Source organism: Chinchilla lanigera, unplaced genomic scaffold, assembly GCF_000276665.1.
Source record: "Chinchilla lanigera isolate Chin_1 unplaced genomic scaffold, ChiLan1.0 scaffold00051, whole genome shotgun sequence".
In the NCBI taxonomy this organism is placed as follows: Eukaryota; Metazoa; Chordata; class Mammalia; order Rodentia; family Chinchillidae; genus Chinchilla; species Chinchilla lanigera.
The window spans coordinates 4,009,746-4,029,017 of NW_004955452.1; the positions used below are offsets into that span (position 1 = coordinate 4,009,746).

General features: G+C 49.8%; 1 protein-coding gene across 2 annotated transcripts in view; it reads right to left on the reverse strand.

Annotated features, from left to right (window-relative positions):
* The window catches only part of Ifnlr1 (interferon, lambda receptor 1), a 25,805-nt gene extending 7,357 nt beyond the window's left edge, over window positions 1-18,448 (reverse strand). The window contains exons 1-3 of one of the 2 annotated variants that reach the window (XM_013519717.1): window positions 18,029-18,448; window positions 14,257-14,380; window positions 1,886-2,055 (exon numbers count right to left, since the gene is read on the reverse strand). In XM_013519717.1, the coding sequence (XP_013375171.1) occupies window positions 1,886-2,055; window positions 14,257-14,380; window positions 18,029-18,086 (352 nt within the window). In that variant the 5' untranslated portion in view covers window positions 18,087-18,448. Of the gene's footprint in view, window positions 1-1,885; window positions 2,071-14,256; window positions 14,381-18,028 lie in introns of both variants that reach the window. The other variant, XM_013519716.1, reaches the window with a different exon arrangement.
* Window positions 18,449-19,272: the final 824 nt, after the last annotated feature.

Genomic DNA, 19,272 nt, shown 5'->3' on the forward strand with positions numbered 1-19,272 from the left:
TTTGCCGCTGAGCTAAATCCCCAGCCCCTTAGGTGGGGCTTTTCAGAGGTGGCTGGAGCTAGGGTGTGTGACACCGGGGTTAAGGAAATGTGGTACTGGATTAGCCCACTAACTGGTTTAGTGTAATTCTAGGTGCACATTATGGGAAGGCTCACACTCACGGGTGGCACCAATCTAAAGTCTTGTAACCTGGATGGGATAAAAGGGAAAGGGAGGCTTGCTTTGCTGCTGCTGCCACCACCTGCCTGCTCTGCCGTGGGCTGTTTTTCCCCTGTGATGCTTCTCTGCCTTGCAGTCAGCCGACTATGGACTGAACCCTCCACAAACTGTGAGCTAAAATTACCTTTCTTCCCTTAATTTTGGGTGTTGAGTGTTTTGTCTTAGCAACAAGAAAAGTAACTAAGACCCACTCTTTTTTTCTTTCATCCATCCAGACTCTTCCCACCCACATCCTCTCTCCTTTGCTACCCTTTCCTGCCCCCTCATTTGCCCTCAAACATTTCGAGAAGTGTGGGCAGCAAGTGTGAGCTAAGCCCCAGGAGGCCGTGCAGTCTTCCCTTCTTTGCCTAAGTTCGGAAAGACCCAGACTCACATTCAACACCCATCAGTTGCTAGAAGTGCATTCTGGCAGGTTACGTGGCTTCCACAAGACTTGCTTTATCTTTTCCCAAAAATGAGTCGGTGAAAATAAAAGCCACATATTTTCTGTGAGGATTAGAATATATTTTTAAAACGTGCCCTCTTCACCCAATGTGAGTGCTTGTGATTGTTGGTGGAAAGCGTGTTTATTTTATTTTTCCTCTTGAATTTTTTTTTTGGTCTTTTTAGTCTTTCTTTTTTTTTTTATGGTCTTTTTGAGACAGGGTCTCACTATGCAGTTCAGGCTGCCCTTGAACTCACTTTGTAGCCCAGGCTGGCCTCAAACTCGCAACGATCCTCCTGCCTCAGCCTCCCGAGTGCTGGGATTACAGGCATGTGTCATGATGCCTGGATAATAATAATAATAACAATAATAAAACCTCTTAAAGAGAAAAGCTGAACAAGACAAAAATAGAATAACTATTAAGCGCTCTGGGTTGTTCATGGCCAATGTGGGGTGATGTAGGCAATTATGAACCTGGTAAAGAGGAGGTACAAGCTGAATTTCCGGCATTAACTGGAAGTCACTAACTTTCTACACGAAGTCAGGTTACTAGACGTGGCCGCAGCCTGGGGCTGGTCCTTGGCCCCTGTCACCCGGCAGGCCCCAAGCGAGCTGCCCCGGGGAGGAGCTCTGTGTTGCGGAAGATGGAGACAGATGGTGTGACAGCTAATTTTGAGCGACAACCTCACCACATTGAGAGCTGCCCAGGGAAGTGGTGAGCACATTTCAGGGTGCAGCTACACGGTGTTTCCAGAGTAGCTTGGCACCTGGTTGTGAGCTGAGTGGGGGGAAAACCTGCCCTGAATGTGCCCGATGCCCCTGGGCGCTGGGTATAACCGCAAGTGGCAGGAGGGGAACTCGCTCTCCCTCTTGCTCTCACTCTCACTTCCTGAGCAGGCGCGTGCTCTGCCGCTGTCGCTCTCGGGCATCGGGCTCCAGGTTCTTCAGCCTTTGAGCGTGGACGTGCAGTAGCCCTCAGGGGACTTTGGGCCTTCAGCCTCAAATTTCTCTCATTTGGAGGCTTCCGGTTTCTTGGACGGAGCAACTGCCGGTTTTCCAGCTCTGTGGTCTGCTGACGGCTATTGTGGGAGCATTCGGCCTCAACAGAAGCAGTTGAACCAATCCTCTCTCATCACTGCAGACTCTGTAGGTTCTTTTCCCTGGGGAGCCCCGACTAGCACAGGTGCCGAGCGCAGCTCTCCCGGGGCAGAAGCCCCCTCTCGGTCCCGTCCCCACACCTACCTTCAAAGAGGTAATCCAGGTACTGAGACTCCACCCAGGGGGACCTGGCGCTGGCAGAGGCCGCCTGCACACGTCCCTTGAACTTGTTGTACAGGTCCTGTTTCTCCAGGCACATCAGGGAACACACCAGCGCCGTGGTTCCTGAACACCTCTGCACCCTGCGCCACCGTCTGCGGGAGGAAAAGCTGTGGGGAGGAGGAGGAGGATGGGCCGTGGACTCGGCCTCTCTGATGGGGAGACTTAGCAACCACGTGGCCACCCCTCCCTCCATTCAGCCTGAATACCCACTGATCCGGCCAGCCAGCCACCTATCCATCCCGCCAGCCATCTATCCATCCCGCCAGCCACCTATCCATCCCGCCAGTCACCTATCCATCCCGCCAGCCATCTATCCGTCCCGCCAGCCACCTATCCATCCCGCCAGCCATCTATCCATTAGGCTGGGACAGAGTAAGAACAGCCTGATTTGCGAGCCAGGCAGGTGTGGTTGGAAATCCCGGCTCTGCCTCTCACTCACTGGGGGACCTTAGGCAGATCAGCGCCCCTAAACCTCAGTCTCCTCACGGGCAATGCCTCCCTCGCAGAGCTGCACGGTGGCTGCTCTTGTGAGCACTCGTGAATGTTTTCCTTACAGGGCCAGGTAAGGGCCACCTGCTGTGTAGGTGTCAGAGCGGGACATGCAGGTCCACAACTCCAATCTCTTGAGAACACCGGGGTCAAAGGGGAGATCTACACGCTGGCCACTGTTCCAAGAACGAGAGGATGGGCACATGCCACAGATGAGGTCCTGCCCTCAGACGGGAGGGGGACGAAAGACAAGGGTCACGCCAACAAGATGTCAGGGGCCCGTAAGTCCAGTGGTAAGAGGGTAACGTGGGAGTGACTGCTTTCAAAGACATCTCGGGAAGATGCTGTTATGGTTTGTGTCTGGGTGTCCCCCTGAAAGCCTCACGCAATCATGGGGCAGGCTTCTAGAGTTTGTGATTGATTCATGGTCCAATGTTGGAATTATGGGTGTGAGTGTTACACCCGCCCTGGGGTGGATAGTTTGCATACAATGTAAGGGAGGGAAAGAGGCTGCTTGCTGCCGCTCCTCCCTTTAGCTCTGGTTGCTTTTGCTGTTTTCCACCGCCATGAACGGTTGCCCTCTGCCATGCGCCACCCTGCCTTGGAGCCAGCCGAGTGTGGACTGAAACCTTCACCAACTGTGAACTAAATAAACCTTTCCTTCCTTAATATTGGGCATCAGGCATTTTGTCTCAGCAACGAGAGAAAAGTAACTAAGACAATGGTGTGAAGCAGAGACATCACTGAGGAGAAGGCGGGAGCCAGGTGATGGTGTGTTGGGAGGAAGAACAAGAACAAAAGGCCTGTGGTGGGCAGAGCTTGACCTGTCCAGAAAAACAACAGGCCAAGATGGCAGCAACCCAGAGGGCAAGGGAGAGGGGGGGTGTGGGTGGCGGGCAGGTCAGGTGGGCCTTGGAAGTGTGAGTAAGGAGTTGGGGTTCATTCTGAGTGTGAGCAGAAGCCACTGGAAGGTTCAAATAGGGGGGCTGCTATGACTGGATATATGTGTGCCTCCAAAACTCCACAGTGGTGATATTAAGAGAGAGGCCTTCTGGGAAATAATTCCCTCATAAATGTGACGGACACTCTCATGAAAGAGGCTTCAGAGACCTGCCTGGCCCTCCCTTATCTTCCGCTATATGAGGACACAGCTCTGTCCCTTCACGTGAGGACACAGCCACAAGGCACCATCTTGGAATCAGGGAGCAGCCCTCACCAGTGCCAGCTCCTCAGTCTTGGACTTCCCAGCCTCTGGCTATGAGAAGTAAAACGCTATTATTTCTAACTCACCCAGTCTAAGGTATTTTGTTAGAGCAGCATGGACAGATGCAGACAGGAATTGAAGCGCTCTCAGATTTTTAAAAGATCTCTCTGGTAAGCCAGCTAGCAGGCTGCGGGAGGCCGGACCCGAGAGAGCAGGTGGTGGAGGCCGCAGGAAGGGGCTGGACTCAGGTTCTATTTTGGAAGTGAAACTGACAGAACTCACGGTGGGTTGAGTGCAGACTGCGAAGGAAGGAGCCTGGAGGATGTCCCTGATGTGGGACTGAGGGGCGGGTGACTGGAGAAGACTGAGGTGGGGCTGAGACAGAGAACAGACGCCTGGGAAGAGTCAGACCCTGTTTTATTTCTTGTGTAAAGTTATATCAGGTAAACATTAACAAAAGAAGAACTGGTGTTGTTATTTAATACGAGGCAGGGCCGGGGATATAGCTCAGTGGCATAAATGCCTGCCTGGCAAGCGTAAGGTCCTGAGTTCGATTCCTGGTACCAAAAGGAAAAAAAAAAAGAAAGAAAAGGCTGATTTGATGAGGCACAATACTGACTTCAAAGTCTAACACAATACGAAAGCAGAGTCACTGTGTAAGAATAAACAATTCTATTCACCAGGAAGACAGAAAAGTTCTAACTCATCCATGCCTACTACAGCTCACTTTTTTTGTGGGGGGAGTACAAGGAATCGAGCCCTGGTCTCATGCATGCCAGACAGGCACTGTGCCACGGAGCTAAAGCCCCAGCCCTCACACTTTCTACAGTCATGATTAGGCGAAGGAAAAAATCAGTAAATACATGTGAAAAGAACTACCTAGCTTCAAGTCTAGTGGGGCATATATAGAACTACCTGAAGGACCACATATAAGTTATTAACAAAATATTATTAATAGCAATAAAAATATCACCATTCTCAAGAAATTTCAAAGACTACAATTTCCTTTGACAGCAAATAATCAATGTAATCAGTTAAAAATCAATGAACTAAAGAGAGTTTGAAATTTTAAAAGTGTATTTGAAAATAACTCAGGATCAAAGAAAAAATTATGATGCAGTTGGTAAATATCTAAAATTGAGAGGTCATGAAACAACACAAAGGAAAGCTTACGAGGTTGGTGGTGTAACTCAGTGGTAGGGTACATGCTTAGCATGCATGAAGCTCTGAGTTCAAATCTAGTGCCAGACAGACAGGCACATGTGTGTGCTGTGCATACACACACAACACACCACACACACACACACACACACACACACACACCAAATAAAACAACAACAATAGATGAACAAACCCAAGAAACAATGTATGACGGAGTATAAATCGTACTTAGAGGAAAACATACAGCTTTGGGTATTTACAACAGAAAATAAGAAAGAATAGAAATTAATAAACTAAGCAAGAAATTTAAGAAATGAGAAAGAGCACGCCATGAAAACATACCCACAAGCAGATTAAGACTGTAACCTACTTCATCAACATGGGCTAAAAGACATTTAAAAATTGTGCAAGACCAACATAAAACAGAAATAGAGAAAGTTAGAAGGTATATAAGTATATATATATATGTAAAACTAATTTCTTTTTTTGTCTTTTTGAGACAGGGTCTCACTATGCAGTCCAAGCTGGCCTTGAGCTCACTTTGTAGCCTAGGATGGCTTCACACTCACAGCAATCCTCCTGCCTCAGCCTCCTGAGTGCTGGGGCTACAGGTGTGTGTCACCATGTTGGGCCTGCAAAACTAATTTCAAAAATAATAAAAATCAGGTGGAACACAGGAACAAATGAACATAATGGATAATGCCTTAAAAGATACACAAAATGAAAAGAAAGTTTTAAAAGTAAAAAGAGAGGGAAACAAAAGGTAAAATGGTAAAACTTCTAGAAGAAAAAGAATAGAAGGAACTAGGACCTCGGGTCAGGCAAATGTCCTGGAACACCAATGTGCCCATCGTCCAGGTCTGCCACAACACAGCACCACAGACTGCGTGGCTTCCACGACAGAAATTTGTGAGGCTGGAAATCTGCAACCAAGGCACTGGCAGCTCTGGTTTCTTCTAAGGCCTCACTCGATCTGTGGCTTGCAGATCTTGCTGTGTCCCCACTGTGTGTGTGTGTGTGTGTGTGTGTGTGTGTGTGTGTGTCCTCCTCTTGTCTCTTTCTTTTTCCATGAAAACTCCAGTCCTATTGGATGAAGACCCCACCCTTATGGTTATATATGTATATATATGAGAGAGAGAGACAAGGTCTTGCTATGTTGGCCCTTGAACTCAACTCCTGAGCTCAGGTGATCCTTCTGCCTCGGCCTCATGAATAACTGGGAGGACAGGCCCTATCTCCAAATATAGTCACAGTGGAGGTCTGGCCTTTAATACATGAATGAACCCTATCGCCCAATAAACTGAATTTTACTAAATTAAAACTTTTTACCTTCAAAGGAGAAAAATGGGGCTAGGGATGTAGCTCAGAGAGAGTGTGTGTTTAGCATGCCTAAACCTGGGTTCAATCCCCAGCACTGACAGCAAACAAATCAAGAAGTCCTGATGAAAATGAAATGAAAAAACTAGGCACTAAGAAAAAACTGTATATATATGTGTGTGTGTGTGTGTGTGTGTGTGTGTGTGTGTGTATCTTGTAATTAAAATAGATAAAGCACTGTTATGACTCATTAGGAGGCTGGGTGTGGTGGCACACACCTCTCATCTCAGCACTCTGGGAGGTTGAGGCAACAGGATTATAAATCTGAGTGCAGCCTGCACAATTTAGCAATTCAGCAAGACCCTGTCTTGACATTAAAAATATTAAAAAGGCTGGGATGTAGCTCAGTATGAAGGCCCTGGGTTCAATCTCTAGTACTGTACAAACACACAAACACACACACACACACACACACACACACACACACTCACTCACTCTACTTGACAAAAATCAGTAGCAAGGACCAGAAGTATAGCTCAGTGGCACAGCACGTGCCTGGCAAGTGCAAGGTCCTGAGTTCAATTCCTTGTACAAAAAAAAAATCAGTAGCACATAGTCACTGCTATGGTTTGTGTCTAGATGTCCCCTCAAAGCCTCATGCACTTTTAGATGGAGCTTTTTCAGAGGTAGCTGAATCTAGAGTTTGTGATTGATTCATGGTTCAATCCTGGGATTAAGGGTGCTGGGATTAAGGGTGGGTGAGTGCTGGATCAGTCCACTGATTAGACTGGCACCACCCTAATCCTAGCAGCTTGGATAAGATAAAAGGGCAGAAAGAGACTTGCTCCCTGCTTTTTACTCTTGTTGCCTTTGCTGTCTTCTGTTGCCATGAACTGTTGCTGCTCTGCCATGTGCCACCTGCCTTGGAGCCAGCTGATTACAGACTAAAACCTCCACAAACTGTGAGCTAAATACTCCTTTCCTCCCTTAACTTGTGGGTGCTGGGGATGTTGTCTCAGCAACGAGGAAAATAGCTATGACAGTCATGTCGCAAAAGAAGACACAGGAATGTCCCGTAAACACATGAAAAGACGTTTGGCACCCTGAATTATTAGGGAACTGCTTGGGAACCAGGTAATGGGTAGAGGCAGGGAGGGCTTTGAGGTATGCATCGGAAGAAGCCAAGGAGAAACACTGCCACGCACCCACTAGGACGGTTCAAACCAGAAAGACCGACACAGTAAGTGTTGGTGAGCTCGTGGAATAACTAGGATTTTCCTACATTGTTCGTGGAATGAATGATGACATCAACAGCAGTCATTTTGGAAAACAGCTTGACTGTTTCTCATAATGCTACACATTACGAGATTCTACCCCTCGCTCTTCCTCCAAGAGAAATGTGCATAGAGACCTGTGCATAAATATCCACACTGGCTTAATTCACAATGGAGTGAACTGAGCTCTCCCCACATTTCTACGTTGAAGTTCTAACTCTCAGTGTGACTGTATTTTTAGTTCTTTAGTGTGACTGTAATTGTAGTGAGGGCCTTTAAGAGGTAACTGAGGTTAAATGAAGTCCTAAGAGTGGGCCCTAGCAGAAGAAAGGCAGAGCCAATAGGAACGCACCCACACAGCGAAAAGGCCAGGCAAGGTCACAGCAAGAAGATCGCCATCTAGCTGGGTGCGGGGCCACACGCCTGTAATGGCAGCACTCTGGGAGGCTGAGGCAGGAGGGCTGCAAGCTCAAGCCTCGCAGGGCAACTTAGTGATACAGCGAGACTCTGTCACAAAGTAAAAAATGAAAAAAAAAAAAAAAAAAAAAAGAAAAGGACTGGGAATATAGCTCAGTGTGCAGAGAACAAAAACACGTCTCTGCAAGCCAAAGGAGAAGGGCTTCAGGTGTAACTGAACCTGCCAAAACTTGGATTTTGGACTTCTAACCTTCAGAACTGTAAGAAATCCTTGGGAGGCTGAGGCAGCCTTGTGAGTTGGAGGCCATTCTGGGCTTCACAGTGAGTTCAAGACTAGTCTGAACTACAGAGACCCCATCTCGAACTCCCAACCCCTCCTAAATAAGCCTCACCAAAATAAAACAAAACCAAAAAACCAGAAGAAACTAAATTTCTATTGTTTAAGGCACCCAGCCCTTCGTGCTTTATCACGACAACCTCGGCAAGCTCACGCCAATTTTGGTACTTGAGGCAGCAAACACCTGAGAAGGTCGAAATGGCTTTGGAGCTAGATAACGGGTAGAGACGGGAAGAGTCTTGAGGCACATGGACGAAACCTAGATTGCAGGACAGAGCGCACTGTTAGGAATGTAAACATTACGGGTGATTCCGTGAGGTCCACTGGGAAAGGAAGGGCAGCCACTGCTCCAGAGGAAACGTAATCCTTGTCATAAAAGAACCTAGCTGAATTGTGTTCTAGCGTTTTGCAGAAAGCAGAAGTTAGAGCCAGGCATGGTGGCACACGCCTATAATCCCAGCATTCAGGAAGCTGAGGCAGGAGGATCACTGTGAGTTTGAGACTAGCCTGGGCTACATAGTGAGACCCCATCTCAAAAAAAAAAAAAAAAAAAGTAGAGCCGGGCATGGTGGTGAATGCCTGTAATCCCAGTACTAGGGAGGCTGAGGCAGGAGGATCACTGCGAGTTCGAGACCAGCCTGGGCTACAAAGTGAGCTCAAGGCCAGCCTGAACTGCATCGCAAGACCCTGTCTCAAAAAGACAAAAAAAAAGGTGCTGGGGATTTAGCTCAGCAGCACAGCGCCTGCCTGGCAAGCACAAGATTGTGAGTTCAATCCCTGGTACCGGAAAAAAACAAAAAAACAAAACAAACAAACAAAAAAAGACAAAAAAGAAAAGTAGAAGTTAAATGAACTTGGATATTTAGCTGAAGAGATTTCTAAGCAAAGTGTTAATAGTGTGGCCTGGATCCTCTAGTAAAATGCGAGAGAAGAGAGGCATTGAAAGAAAAAGCAATCAGAACCTGAAGCTGTGGGAAACTCTGTCTGTTCAGATTACAAAGGAGGAGCAAACACGTTCTGGAGAGAACACCAAGGGTGTGGGTGGGAAACCACTTGATGACGAGATCATGGATTCAGCTCATGGACTGCGTCAGCCAACTCCGTGGTACAAAAAACAGAGATGGGATGGATGTCAGCAGAGGCCCCGCCAGCTCCGGTGACGGGGGACAAAGTGAAGCAAGACTATCGGAAGGGACCACGGAGCCATGTGGACCTGCATCTCCTACAAGAACAGGGCAGAGACCCTGAGGGTGACATGGGCTCCGCAGGGTACCGCTGCCACCCGAAGACTAGGGAGCAAGGTGTCCCTCCTCAGTTTCCGCAGGCTGGGGTGCTGCTCGCCAGGGTCTCAGGGACAAGGCTGTCCCGTAGGGCAGCAGAGGGGTTGGCACCAGCCTGCTGGTTCCACCTGCGTGGCGCAGAGGAAAGAGCACAGAGCTAAGGATGATAATTTCCTGAGCCTTAAAAGCAAAGAGAATTTGCTTTGCTAGCTTTTACATTTGTCTAGCACCTATCACTTTCCTGTTCTTCCCTTCTGGAGTGGGAATATATCCATGTTCCACAGTTCTCTTTTCTTTTCTTTCTCTCTTTCTCTCTTTCTCTCTTTCTCTCTTTCTCTTTCTCTCTTTCTCTCTTTCTCTCTTTCTCTCTCTTTCTCTTTCTCTTTCTCTTTCTCTTTCTCTTTCTCTCTCTCTCTCTCTCTCTCTCTCTCTCTCTCTCTCTCTCTCTCTCTCTCTTTCTTTTTCTTTCTTTTTTGAGACAGGGTCTCTCTATGTAGCCCAGACTCTCCTCAAATTCATGGCAATCCTCCTGCCTCAGCCTCCTAAGTGCTAGGATTATAGGTGTGCGCCACCACACCTGGCTCCACTATCTCATGTTAGAAGCACCTGACCCATCTGGTTTCGTAGGTTCACTGGTAGAGAGGAACTGCCTCCGGATGACACATACCTCAAGTCACACCGTTGAGACTTTGGACTTGAAACAGAAGGTGGAGTGAATTAATACTCCCAGGGCTGTCGGGAAGGGGAACATGTATTTTGCATATGAGAACGTGAATTTTGGTAAGCTACAGGGTGGCGCCTATGGCAGCCCTAGCAGATGAATATAGTGGGAACAACCCAAATGCCCCCTGATGGGAAATGGTAAAAGTGGCCTACCACTCAGGAATAAAGAGGAGCGAACTGCTAATGGGGGGGACAGTGTAGGCGCATCTCAGAGCCATTGGCTGACTGAAAGGGGCCAGGCGTAAAAGGGCACATACTATTCAAATGCATCTGTGGGAGACTCTGGGACATGCAAAGTTAATCCATGCTATCAGAAAGCAGATCTACCGGGCGTGGTGGCACATGCCTGTGATCCCTGCACTCAGGAGGCTGATACAGGAGGATTGTTGTGAGTTCGAGACCAGCCTTATAGAGAGCTCAAGGCCAGCCTGAACTGCATAGTGAGACCTTGTCTCAAAAAGACAAAGAAAAAAAAGCAAGCAAGCAGATCTGCATGTGACTACATCTGGGGCTGGGGGTGAGGTTGGATTCCAAGAGGCACAAAGGAGCTTTTGGATGTCATGGAGATGTTTTATATATATATATATATTTTTTTTTTTTTTTGAGACAGTGTCAACATTATATAGTGCAGGCTGGCCTTGAACTTGCTGTAGCCCAGGCTGGCCTCCAACTCACAGCAGTCCTCATGTCTCAACCTCCTGAGTGCTGGGATTACAGGCGTGCACCACCACACTGGGCCATGTTTTATATCTTTTTTTTTTTTTTGTACCGGGAATTGAACTCAGGACCTTGCACTTGCCAGGCAGGCGCCGTGCCACTGAGCTATATCCCTGGCCCCTATGTTCTATATCTTGACTGCAATGGTGATTTCATGGGTGTACACCCTGGTCAGCACTTGTCCGGTGATACTTAAAATAGGGCATTTTGTTCTAGGTATGCTTCAATTCAATATTGTTGCTTTAAACAGAAAAATGGAATCTAACAAGGATATTTAAAAAGGGGGCATTCTCCGTTATACACATGTCATTTAGAGAAGGCCTAGATTTTAAGGACAAGTACATAGAATCAATGTAAAGAATACAAATGAGATGTTGAATAACCCTGAAACAGAAGCACACAGAACTTTTAAAAACTTGAGTGAAATCCATTCCATTTAGAGAACAGCACAAATAAATGAAATACATAAGTAAATGGGATTTGAAAGAAACAGACAAATACAGAAGACAGAAAAAGAAAACCCAACATACAGATAATATGAGTACTTGAAAAAGAAAATCAAAGCAAGAGAACAGAACAAATATTAAAAACTATAAGAAAAATTTTCCCAAAATAAAAAAAAAACATTGGAACTATATATTAAGAGAGAATATTAGGCCAGGTGTGGTGGTGCATGTCTGTAATCTCAGCACTGTGGGAGGCTGAGGCAGGAGGATCGCAAGATTGAGCTCTGGACAGCTGACTGCCTAAATGAGACCCTGTGTCAAAATGAAGAAATTAAAGAAAGGCTGGGATGTAGATGAGTGCATAGGCGCTAGATCAAATCCCAGGTCTACAGAAGAAAGAGAGGGGCTGGGTGTGGTGGTGCACGCCTGTAACCCCAACACTCTGGAGGCTGAGGCAGGAGGATCCTTGTGAGTTCGAGACCAGCCTGGGCTACAAAGTGAGCTTAGGGCCAGCCTGAACTGCATAGTGAGACCCTGTCTCAAAAAGACAAATAGGAAAAAAAAGAAAGAAAGAAAGAAAGAGAGGGTGGAGAACTGACTAAAAATATCAACCCAGGATAACCAACATCAACACATACTCCAGTCAAATTACTGAATTTTAAAGAAGAAGGAACAAACGTTTGGGCAAAAAAGAGCCCATCATCTCCCAGGGGCTACTATGTCTATTTGCAAATAAAGAACAGGAGTAGCGAGTAGTTATAGGTCAGGCCAATTCTACAAGCTCCCATGTTCTGGAGAACCAGGATTTTAGTGTGGATGAAAGAAAACACAGATGCAACACAGAAGCTCAGTACGAACTCAGACACGCTACATACATATGTCGACGGGATACACGGCTATCCTTGTTCACAGAAACAAGCCCAGAGCTCCACCTATGTAGAGGCCGCACAGCCAACGCACAGTCTGTGGTCTTTAAAACCTCCTTGTACTAAACAGAGAGATGCCTCACTGTGGGCTTTTGGTCAGGAATGTACACAAGGAGCCCGGGCCATCTTGTAATAGAAAAGAAAGATGTCGGAGATCACAGAGTGAAGTTAAAAGGGCGCAGGAACCCTCCTGAAGGAACCTGTTGGCCCAGGATGGGAAAACTGAAGTTTCACCTTGTAGAACAGGTTGCAGGACACTGACACCAGGAGACATGCCTAAATATTTGAGTTCATAATGATAATGATAATACTATTTAGTTACTTTCAGGAGAAGATAAGGAGCCAATTCATTTTTTTTGGAAAACTCATATATAGAAGAAAAGCAACCATTGATCCTGTCTTGCTTATTTGAGCCCCTGGATCTCAAATAGTAGATGAGAAGATGTATGTTTTTACTAAATAATTCCAAGTAACAAATGAGAAAACTCATGCCATTAGAATATCACCATTTTGCAATCCTCACGGGTGTTTTTTGTTGTTCTTGTTTTCGTCTTTTTGAGACAAGGTCTCACTCTGCAGTTCAGGCTGGTCCTGAACTCAGTGTGTAGCCCAGGCTGGCCTTAAACTCACGTTGATCCTCCTGCCTCAGCCTACCAAGTGCTGGGATTACAAGCGTGTGCCACCAGGACTGGCTTCACAGGTGTTTAACAAACTATAAAAAAGAAGGGAAAAAACACAGAGGTCCAGAGGATGGGCTTAATAATTCCTTAATAGTTATCCCTGCCATACTACATCTAGCTGGGTGACTTTGAGCAAAATACACCCTCGGCGCCTCAGTCTCCTTCTCTGTGAAGGGCAGTATGGGCCCTTCCTCCTGGGGCTGCTGGGAGATAAAATATGGTGACTATTCTGACACGGGGCTGGACGTGTAGCTCAGTGGTAGAGTGCAAGCCTAGCATGTTCAAGGCCCGGAGCTTAGAACAATCCCCAGCACCTTAGAACGACCAAAACACATTAGTAAGGTACAAACAGTGCGTGACACAGTCTGTTAGGTACTTCCTGCTTCCTGATAGGGTTCTTGCTTTGAAAGCTCTCCTGCAGGCTGTCCTTGCCCAGGCCAGGGCCCTGTCCCTCACAGATGCAGGGACTGGGAAGGAACAGGAAGGGCCCTGGGAGCCACGTCAGGTACACACTGAAGCTCTGGGGTCAGATGGGCGCGGGTTCCTCCTGCGGCTCGCCACTAGCTTCCTTGGACCAGTCAGGGCACCTCTCTGAGCTCGCTCCCCTCCCCTCTAAAACTTGGAAACAAGTCCTGGGAAGAGGAAATGAACTGTTTCCCCCAGGCCAGTGGCACTAGGCCTGGCCCAGGTTGGAGCCTGGGCACATGGCAGCTCTGCCCCTTCCGGTTTCCTCCCTCAAATCCAGACAGATCCTGCTGAGTGTATGCTTCTGTCCTTTTCCTGTCCCGCCGAAGAACTCCATACAACCCTCGTGTTTCTTCAAAGATGGCGAGTCTGCTTTCTAACTTCAGATTCCCCTGGATGAGCAGCGGGGGGCCTGGGCTTCCAGGTTGGGAAGGATCCTGGGCTCTGCCCAGCTCCCCCGGGGAAAGTGTGTTTATCTAATGATGCCGCGGTGGTCAGGCTATGCAGGGGACAGTACCAGACCTTGGCCATGTGGTTACCCTCACTAATCAGCTGGAACAACTCCAAGAGCCTCATCTGGGCACCCAAGCACTCCGTCCGCCGGTCTCTTGGCCCCATACTTCACCCAACACCTGCTCTAACTTTTCTCAAAGACGCACCCCACCCCTGTCTGTCTGTCACCTGTTCACTGTTCTCTACGCCACATCATCCCCACCATCTCCAACCTTTATCGAAAGTCTCTCCCCACATGCCTGCCATGTGCCATCACCGATGTGGCCCAGAGATCCACTGGGGACCACACAGCTCTCCCTGAGCAGCTTCCCCCCGACACACATACCCCAGAGGCCCCTACTTACCCTTGATAGGCCACAAAATAGGTCACGTTCTGGGGGTTGCCCAGCCCTGGGAGCCACGTCAGGTACACACTGAAGTTCTGAGAGAACAGGGTCACATTCCGCGGAGGGGCTAGGAGGGGTCTCCCTGCGGGGCAGAAAGAGGTCATGAAGACCTGAGCTCTTTTTTTTTCTTTTTTCCCTTTAATACTGAGGATTGAAAGCTGAGCTTCACACTGGCCTACATCCTAGCCCTTGGTAATTTTTATTTCAAGACAGGGTCTCGCTAAGTTGCTAAACTGCTCAGGCTGGGCCCAAGCTTGGGAGCCTCCTGCTGCTTCTTTCCAGGGCATGGGGATTCAGGCATGCGCCATCATGCTGGCTAAGCCTGGAGCTCCTGGCTGCATGGCAGGCAGTTCCTCCAGCTTTGGGGAGCCAGGAGCAGGTGGCTGGCTGTGTTTTGGACTCTTCCCCTTCCCAGTCCCCAGTGCCGTGAGGGGAAGCCCCCTCCTCTGTAGCAGCTGAGGGGACCCGCAGAACACCACAGAGCAGGAACCCATCTCTGCTCCCTTTCTGGACCCCAGGGGCCAGCAGCCCTGAGGGTCTCAAGGAGCGAAGGCCTCACCTTGCTCTGATGGTCTCACGGCCCCTGGCACACAGCGCGTACACAATAAATACTTCCTGAGTGGATGAATATTGAAATAACTGGATCCCTCAGAAGTCCTCCGAACGCACCCCCCGGCTCTCAACCCAGTGAAGTGGGAGCACAGCAGCTACGAGGGTGTTCGTTAACAGTCACACACCCAAACAGTGGCAGCTGGGCCCGAGATACGAACTTAGAGGCATCTTTCCCACCTAGCAGACGGGGCTCCTGATTGCCCCGAGACCTCTTATTTAAACAGACTCTTCAGCTGTTTTCCCGTGAACCTGAAGTGGTCCCCACCAATACTGTAAGCTGCTTCTCTTTCTGTCTGCCTGATCCTCCATTCCCGCCTCACTTCACCTGGGGACAGAGGACTGTACCCTCCCTGCCCAGGACCTGCGTAATAAACTCTTGATCTTATTTCCTAGTGGGGTGATGCCTTGAATTCACACCTTCCATCTGAAGAGCTAAGGGCTTCCCCGGCCGGACTTCCCCAGGACACCCGGGAGAGCGTAAGTCTGGCTCCAGAGCGACGGCCAGGTAGCGCACAGTGGACAGACAAGAGCTGTATTGCCTCTGCCAGGATAAACACGACCTGTGCACGGGGGGGACTCCCGGCTGGGGGCTGGAACAACCAGGCCTTAGGGTAGCTGCCAGTTAAAAATGGGCCCCCGTGACAGGGACGCAGAAAATGCCCACGCCATTTCCCTCGAGGACAGGGCTGTCAGCGTGCCCAGAGTGGAGCCCCAGTTTAACCGGGGGCTCTCAGAACACCTTCTCCCCGCCACCTACCTTCTCCGTATCAGCAAGGGCTGAGATGAAAGTCAGACTTCGCCCCCTTCCACTTAGACCTTCTCCCTTGGCATCAGTTCCCGTCTTCCCTGCCATGCCAAGGCGCCGCCCAGCCCACACACCCACCCCTCGCTCCCTGCTCCCTGCTCCCTGCTCCCTGCCGCAGGGTCTCTGGCTCTTCCGCTCCCAGCCTGGGCCTCTGCTCCCGCCGCTCCCTCTGCGTGGACGGTGCTGCCCTGGATGTCCGCCTGCCTCACCTCTTCTTGGCTTCTGTCACACTTTTGATGCCACTGTCTCCGTGACACGTTCCCTGTCCACCTCTCACTGGCCTTTACTTCCTTCCTGGACACCCCATCCTCTCGCTGCTACCCCTTATCTTCTGAGACCCGCCAGGATTACACTGCTTCCCCGAGCGCTCCCCTACAGGCTGACAGGCCGCAGCCAACCTTCCTTCTCGCTTTCCCAAGCCACCGCACTCTTTCGGATGTCGCTGGACTCTGCTCTTTGAAAGCCTTGATTCAAATGTCACTGCCTCCAGGGAGTCTCCTGTGACGTCTCTAAGAGGTGGTGGCAGGGTGACCATGAGGACGATGATGAAAATAGCAACAGTAGCTGACAGATGTGCATTGTGTTCTAGCCACGGGCCAGGCTGTGCCAAACACTTTAACTGAATTTTCTCTTTTAAACGTCACCACACTGCAGGAGGTAGATACTAATTCCGAGCGTTACAGGTGGGAATATCGAGGTGCTCTCAGCCAGTGAGCAGAAGATCCAGGATTCAGATCGAGGCCCAGCCGACTCCAAAGTCTGAGCTCTTGATCCTGCTTCCTCCTCTAGGCTCTCCTGGGGCCTATGTGGCCTTAACCCACTGTCGGTCAATGCCACCTGTCGCCCACTATGTGCCAGGGTTTCGGAAGGGAGCATAGCACCCCCTCCAGCCCTGCAGAGGAGCTCATGGTCTGGCAGAAGTCTGAGCCCTGAGCTGTCACTGGGCTATGCTGGAAGTCCCCACACATTGCGGAACGGCACCAGGGACCCGGCCCAGGTCTGGTGTTGGCTCTTAGCTCAGCTTGCCAGCCTGGGCTGTCTCCCTGACATTTTAGACTCAAATGTAGGTACCTCTTCCCCTCATCCTGTCCCCTCTAGTGGGAACTGGATCATTGTGATGGTGACACTGTCACGACTCTCCATTCCTGGACTGGCCAGCAAGTGCCTAGCAGGAGGCCAGTCCATGTCCAGGCCACTCAGAAGGTATCCTGTGGGCAGGACGTCTTGAAATCTGAGCTTGGCTTCGGGAATAAGGGCAGCTAGAGTGACAACACTCTATTGAGCCTTCAGAAGATCCCCAGCCTTTTGGCCTTTGATATGCAAAACCTCATTCAAACTTTGGGACCAAGAACACTGACAGGTAGGTGGCAATCATTCCCCTTTATAGAATGGTCCTGGGTTCAGAGACAAAGGTCAAATAATCGGCCTGGGTCTACACAAGCCGGCTTGGGGCAGTCTCTCATTAGCTGCAAAAGCACTGCGGTGGGAGCGGTGGGAGCGCTGGCAGCGACCTGGGCATGGACTGCCCCCTCCCTTGCCCACCTGAGGCGCAGGCTGGCCACTCAGCCGCAGGCCCCTCTTCTCTGTGTGTTTCCCTTGTCCTTCTTGTGCAGGTCTCTTAACTGCTCTGAGCCTGTTTCCCCATCTGAAGGTGGAGAATACCCACCTTAGACGACCGCTGGATTACTAAACTTGAATAGGACAATGTGATGCCCGCCAAAAAGAAGCTGTTAAAAAAAAATTAGTTTTTATGATTTTTTTGGATTCGTCCCAGGGCTCTTCTAGCTCTTTAAATTGCAGGTCTGAGACGAAGAAGGTGGGGGTGGGGGAGCAATTTGGGGCCTGGCTCCTCCTTTGGTGGGAGTGGGTAAGGTAGGAGTTCGGTGGCTGGGTCCTAACCAGAGGTGTTTTGTAACCTGCTGATAAATCAGGAGGACTCAGAGAAAAGGCGCCTGGTTATAGAGTCCGGGTCAGGGCTCAAGCCCGCGCTCTGCCCCCAGGCCTGTGGGGGACGGGTCAGGGCGCCTCTGTCCTCTTCCCCCTACTAGTCTGGGTAAAGCGTGTCACCGATGCCGCGATGCTAGAAGGCGATTAAGAAGAACTTGAAGAATAAATACTTTTCAGCTCTGCTCTTTCCCCAGTTCCCGAACCTGGACTGGAATTGGCTGGCTTTGTTTCCTTCCCCATGGGATTTCGAGAATGGGTCTGTTTACTCCGCGGCGAGCTAGCCCCGAGGGGTAGGGAGGGCCCTCGGGTCCCCACCCCACGTCCCCTCCGGGCCCGATCGCGCCCGCCGCGGCCCCGCGCCCTTACCTGGAGCGGCCAGCAGCAGGTGGAGGAGCAGGGGCGCCCACCGGCCAGGCCCAGACATCGCGGCCCCGGGGCCTCCGGTGCTCGGCCCAAGTCCGGGCCGCCCGCGCCAGCCCCCGCCCGGTGGGCAGGTAACTGGGCGGCGCTAGTGGGGCGGAGCCAGGGGCCTCCCCGGGCGGCCGGGACTCCAGGTGGGGCGGCCCCGCGGGAGGAGGCGCAGCGCCAGGCTCGGGCTCCGCTGCGCAAGGCGTGGGGTCCCTTGCGGGACGGGGAGGGCTGTGGGGCGGCGTTAGTACATTTTGCAGTAAATCACGGGCGAGGAGGAGAGGAAAGCGGGTTATAACCAACAGCCACAGTTAGGGGCTCCTGGGTGGGCTGAGAGCCGATGCCATGGGCGGGGTCCACACCGCAGAACCACCGAGCTGGGCGATTAACCGTGTGTGTGTGTGTGTGTGTGTGTGTGTGTGTGTGTGTGTGTGTGTGTGGCTCCAGGGGAGGGAACTTCTTCACTATGCCGACTAAAACTGGCCTGTTTGTAAAATCTGCCCGTCCTCCTGATTTCTCGGAAGGCCAAATACGAAGTGTAGTTTCAGTTTGGTAACCGAGCTTCAGCGTGGGTGACTCTATTTTGAATTTTAATCTCATCTGTGAGTCTAGTGCAGGAATGTAGTCCAAAACTGTAGCCTCCTGTAATTGTTGTTATAGCCAGAAGTTAGCGATACAACGAGGAGGAAACACGCGAGTACTGAAATATGGGCCCATTAACAAAGTGTATATGAGCCAGTTGTGGTGGTGCACGTCTGTAATCCCAGCACTTGAGAGGCTGAGGCAGGAGGATTGCCAGGAGTTTGAAGCCAGCCTGGGCTACCAAGTAAGTTCAAGGCCAGCCTGCACTACATAACAAGACTGTCACAAACAAAACAAAATATGTGTGTGTGTATGTGTGTGTGTGTGTATTGTGTGCAGGCATAGTTACTTGCAGATAGGGAGTATACTACCAATATATTAATAGATAATATCTCTGGGTGATACAGATTTTCTTTTTAAAATTTCTTCTTTCTGATTATGTGTACGTTCCACATTTTAAATAATTAAGAATAAGAAAGAAATCACTTTTATTCTAAAGTTAATCATAGCAATGTCAAACTAAAACTCTTGAGACTGAAGGATCTCTGAAAGAGAAGGGTTGCCAGGTGCAGTGGTGCACACCTGTAGTCCCAGCACTCTGGGAAGCTGAGGCAGGAGGA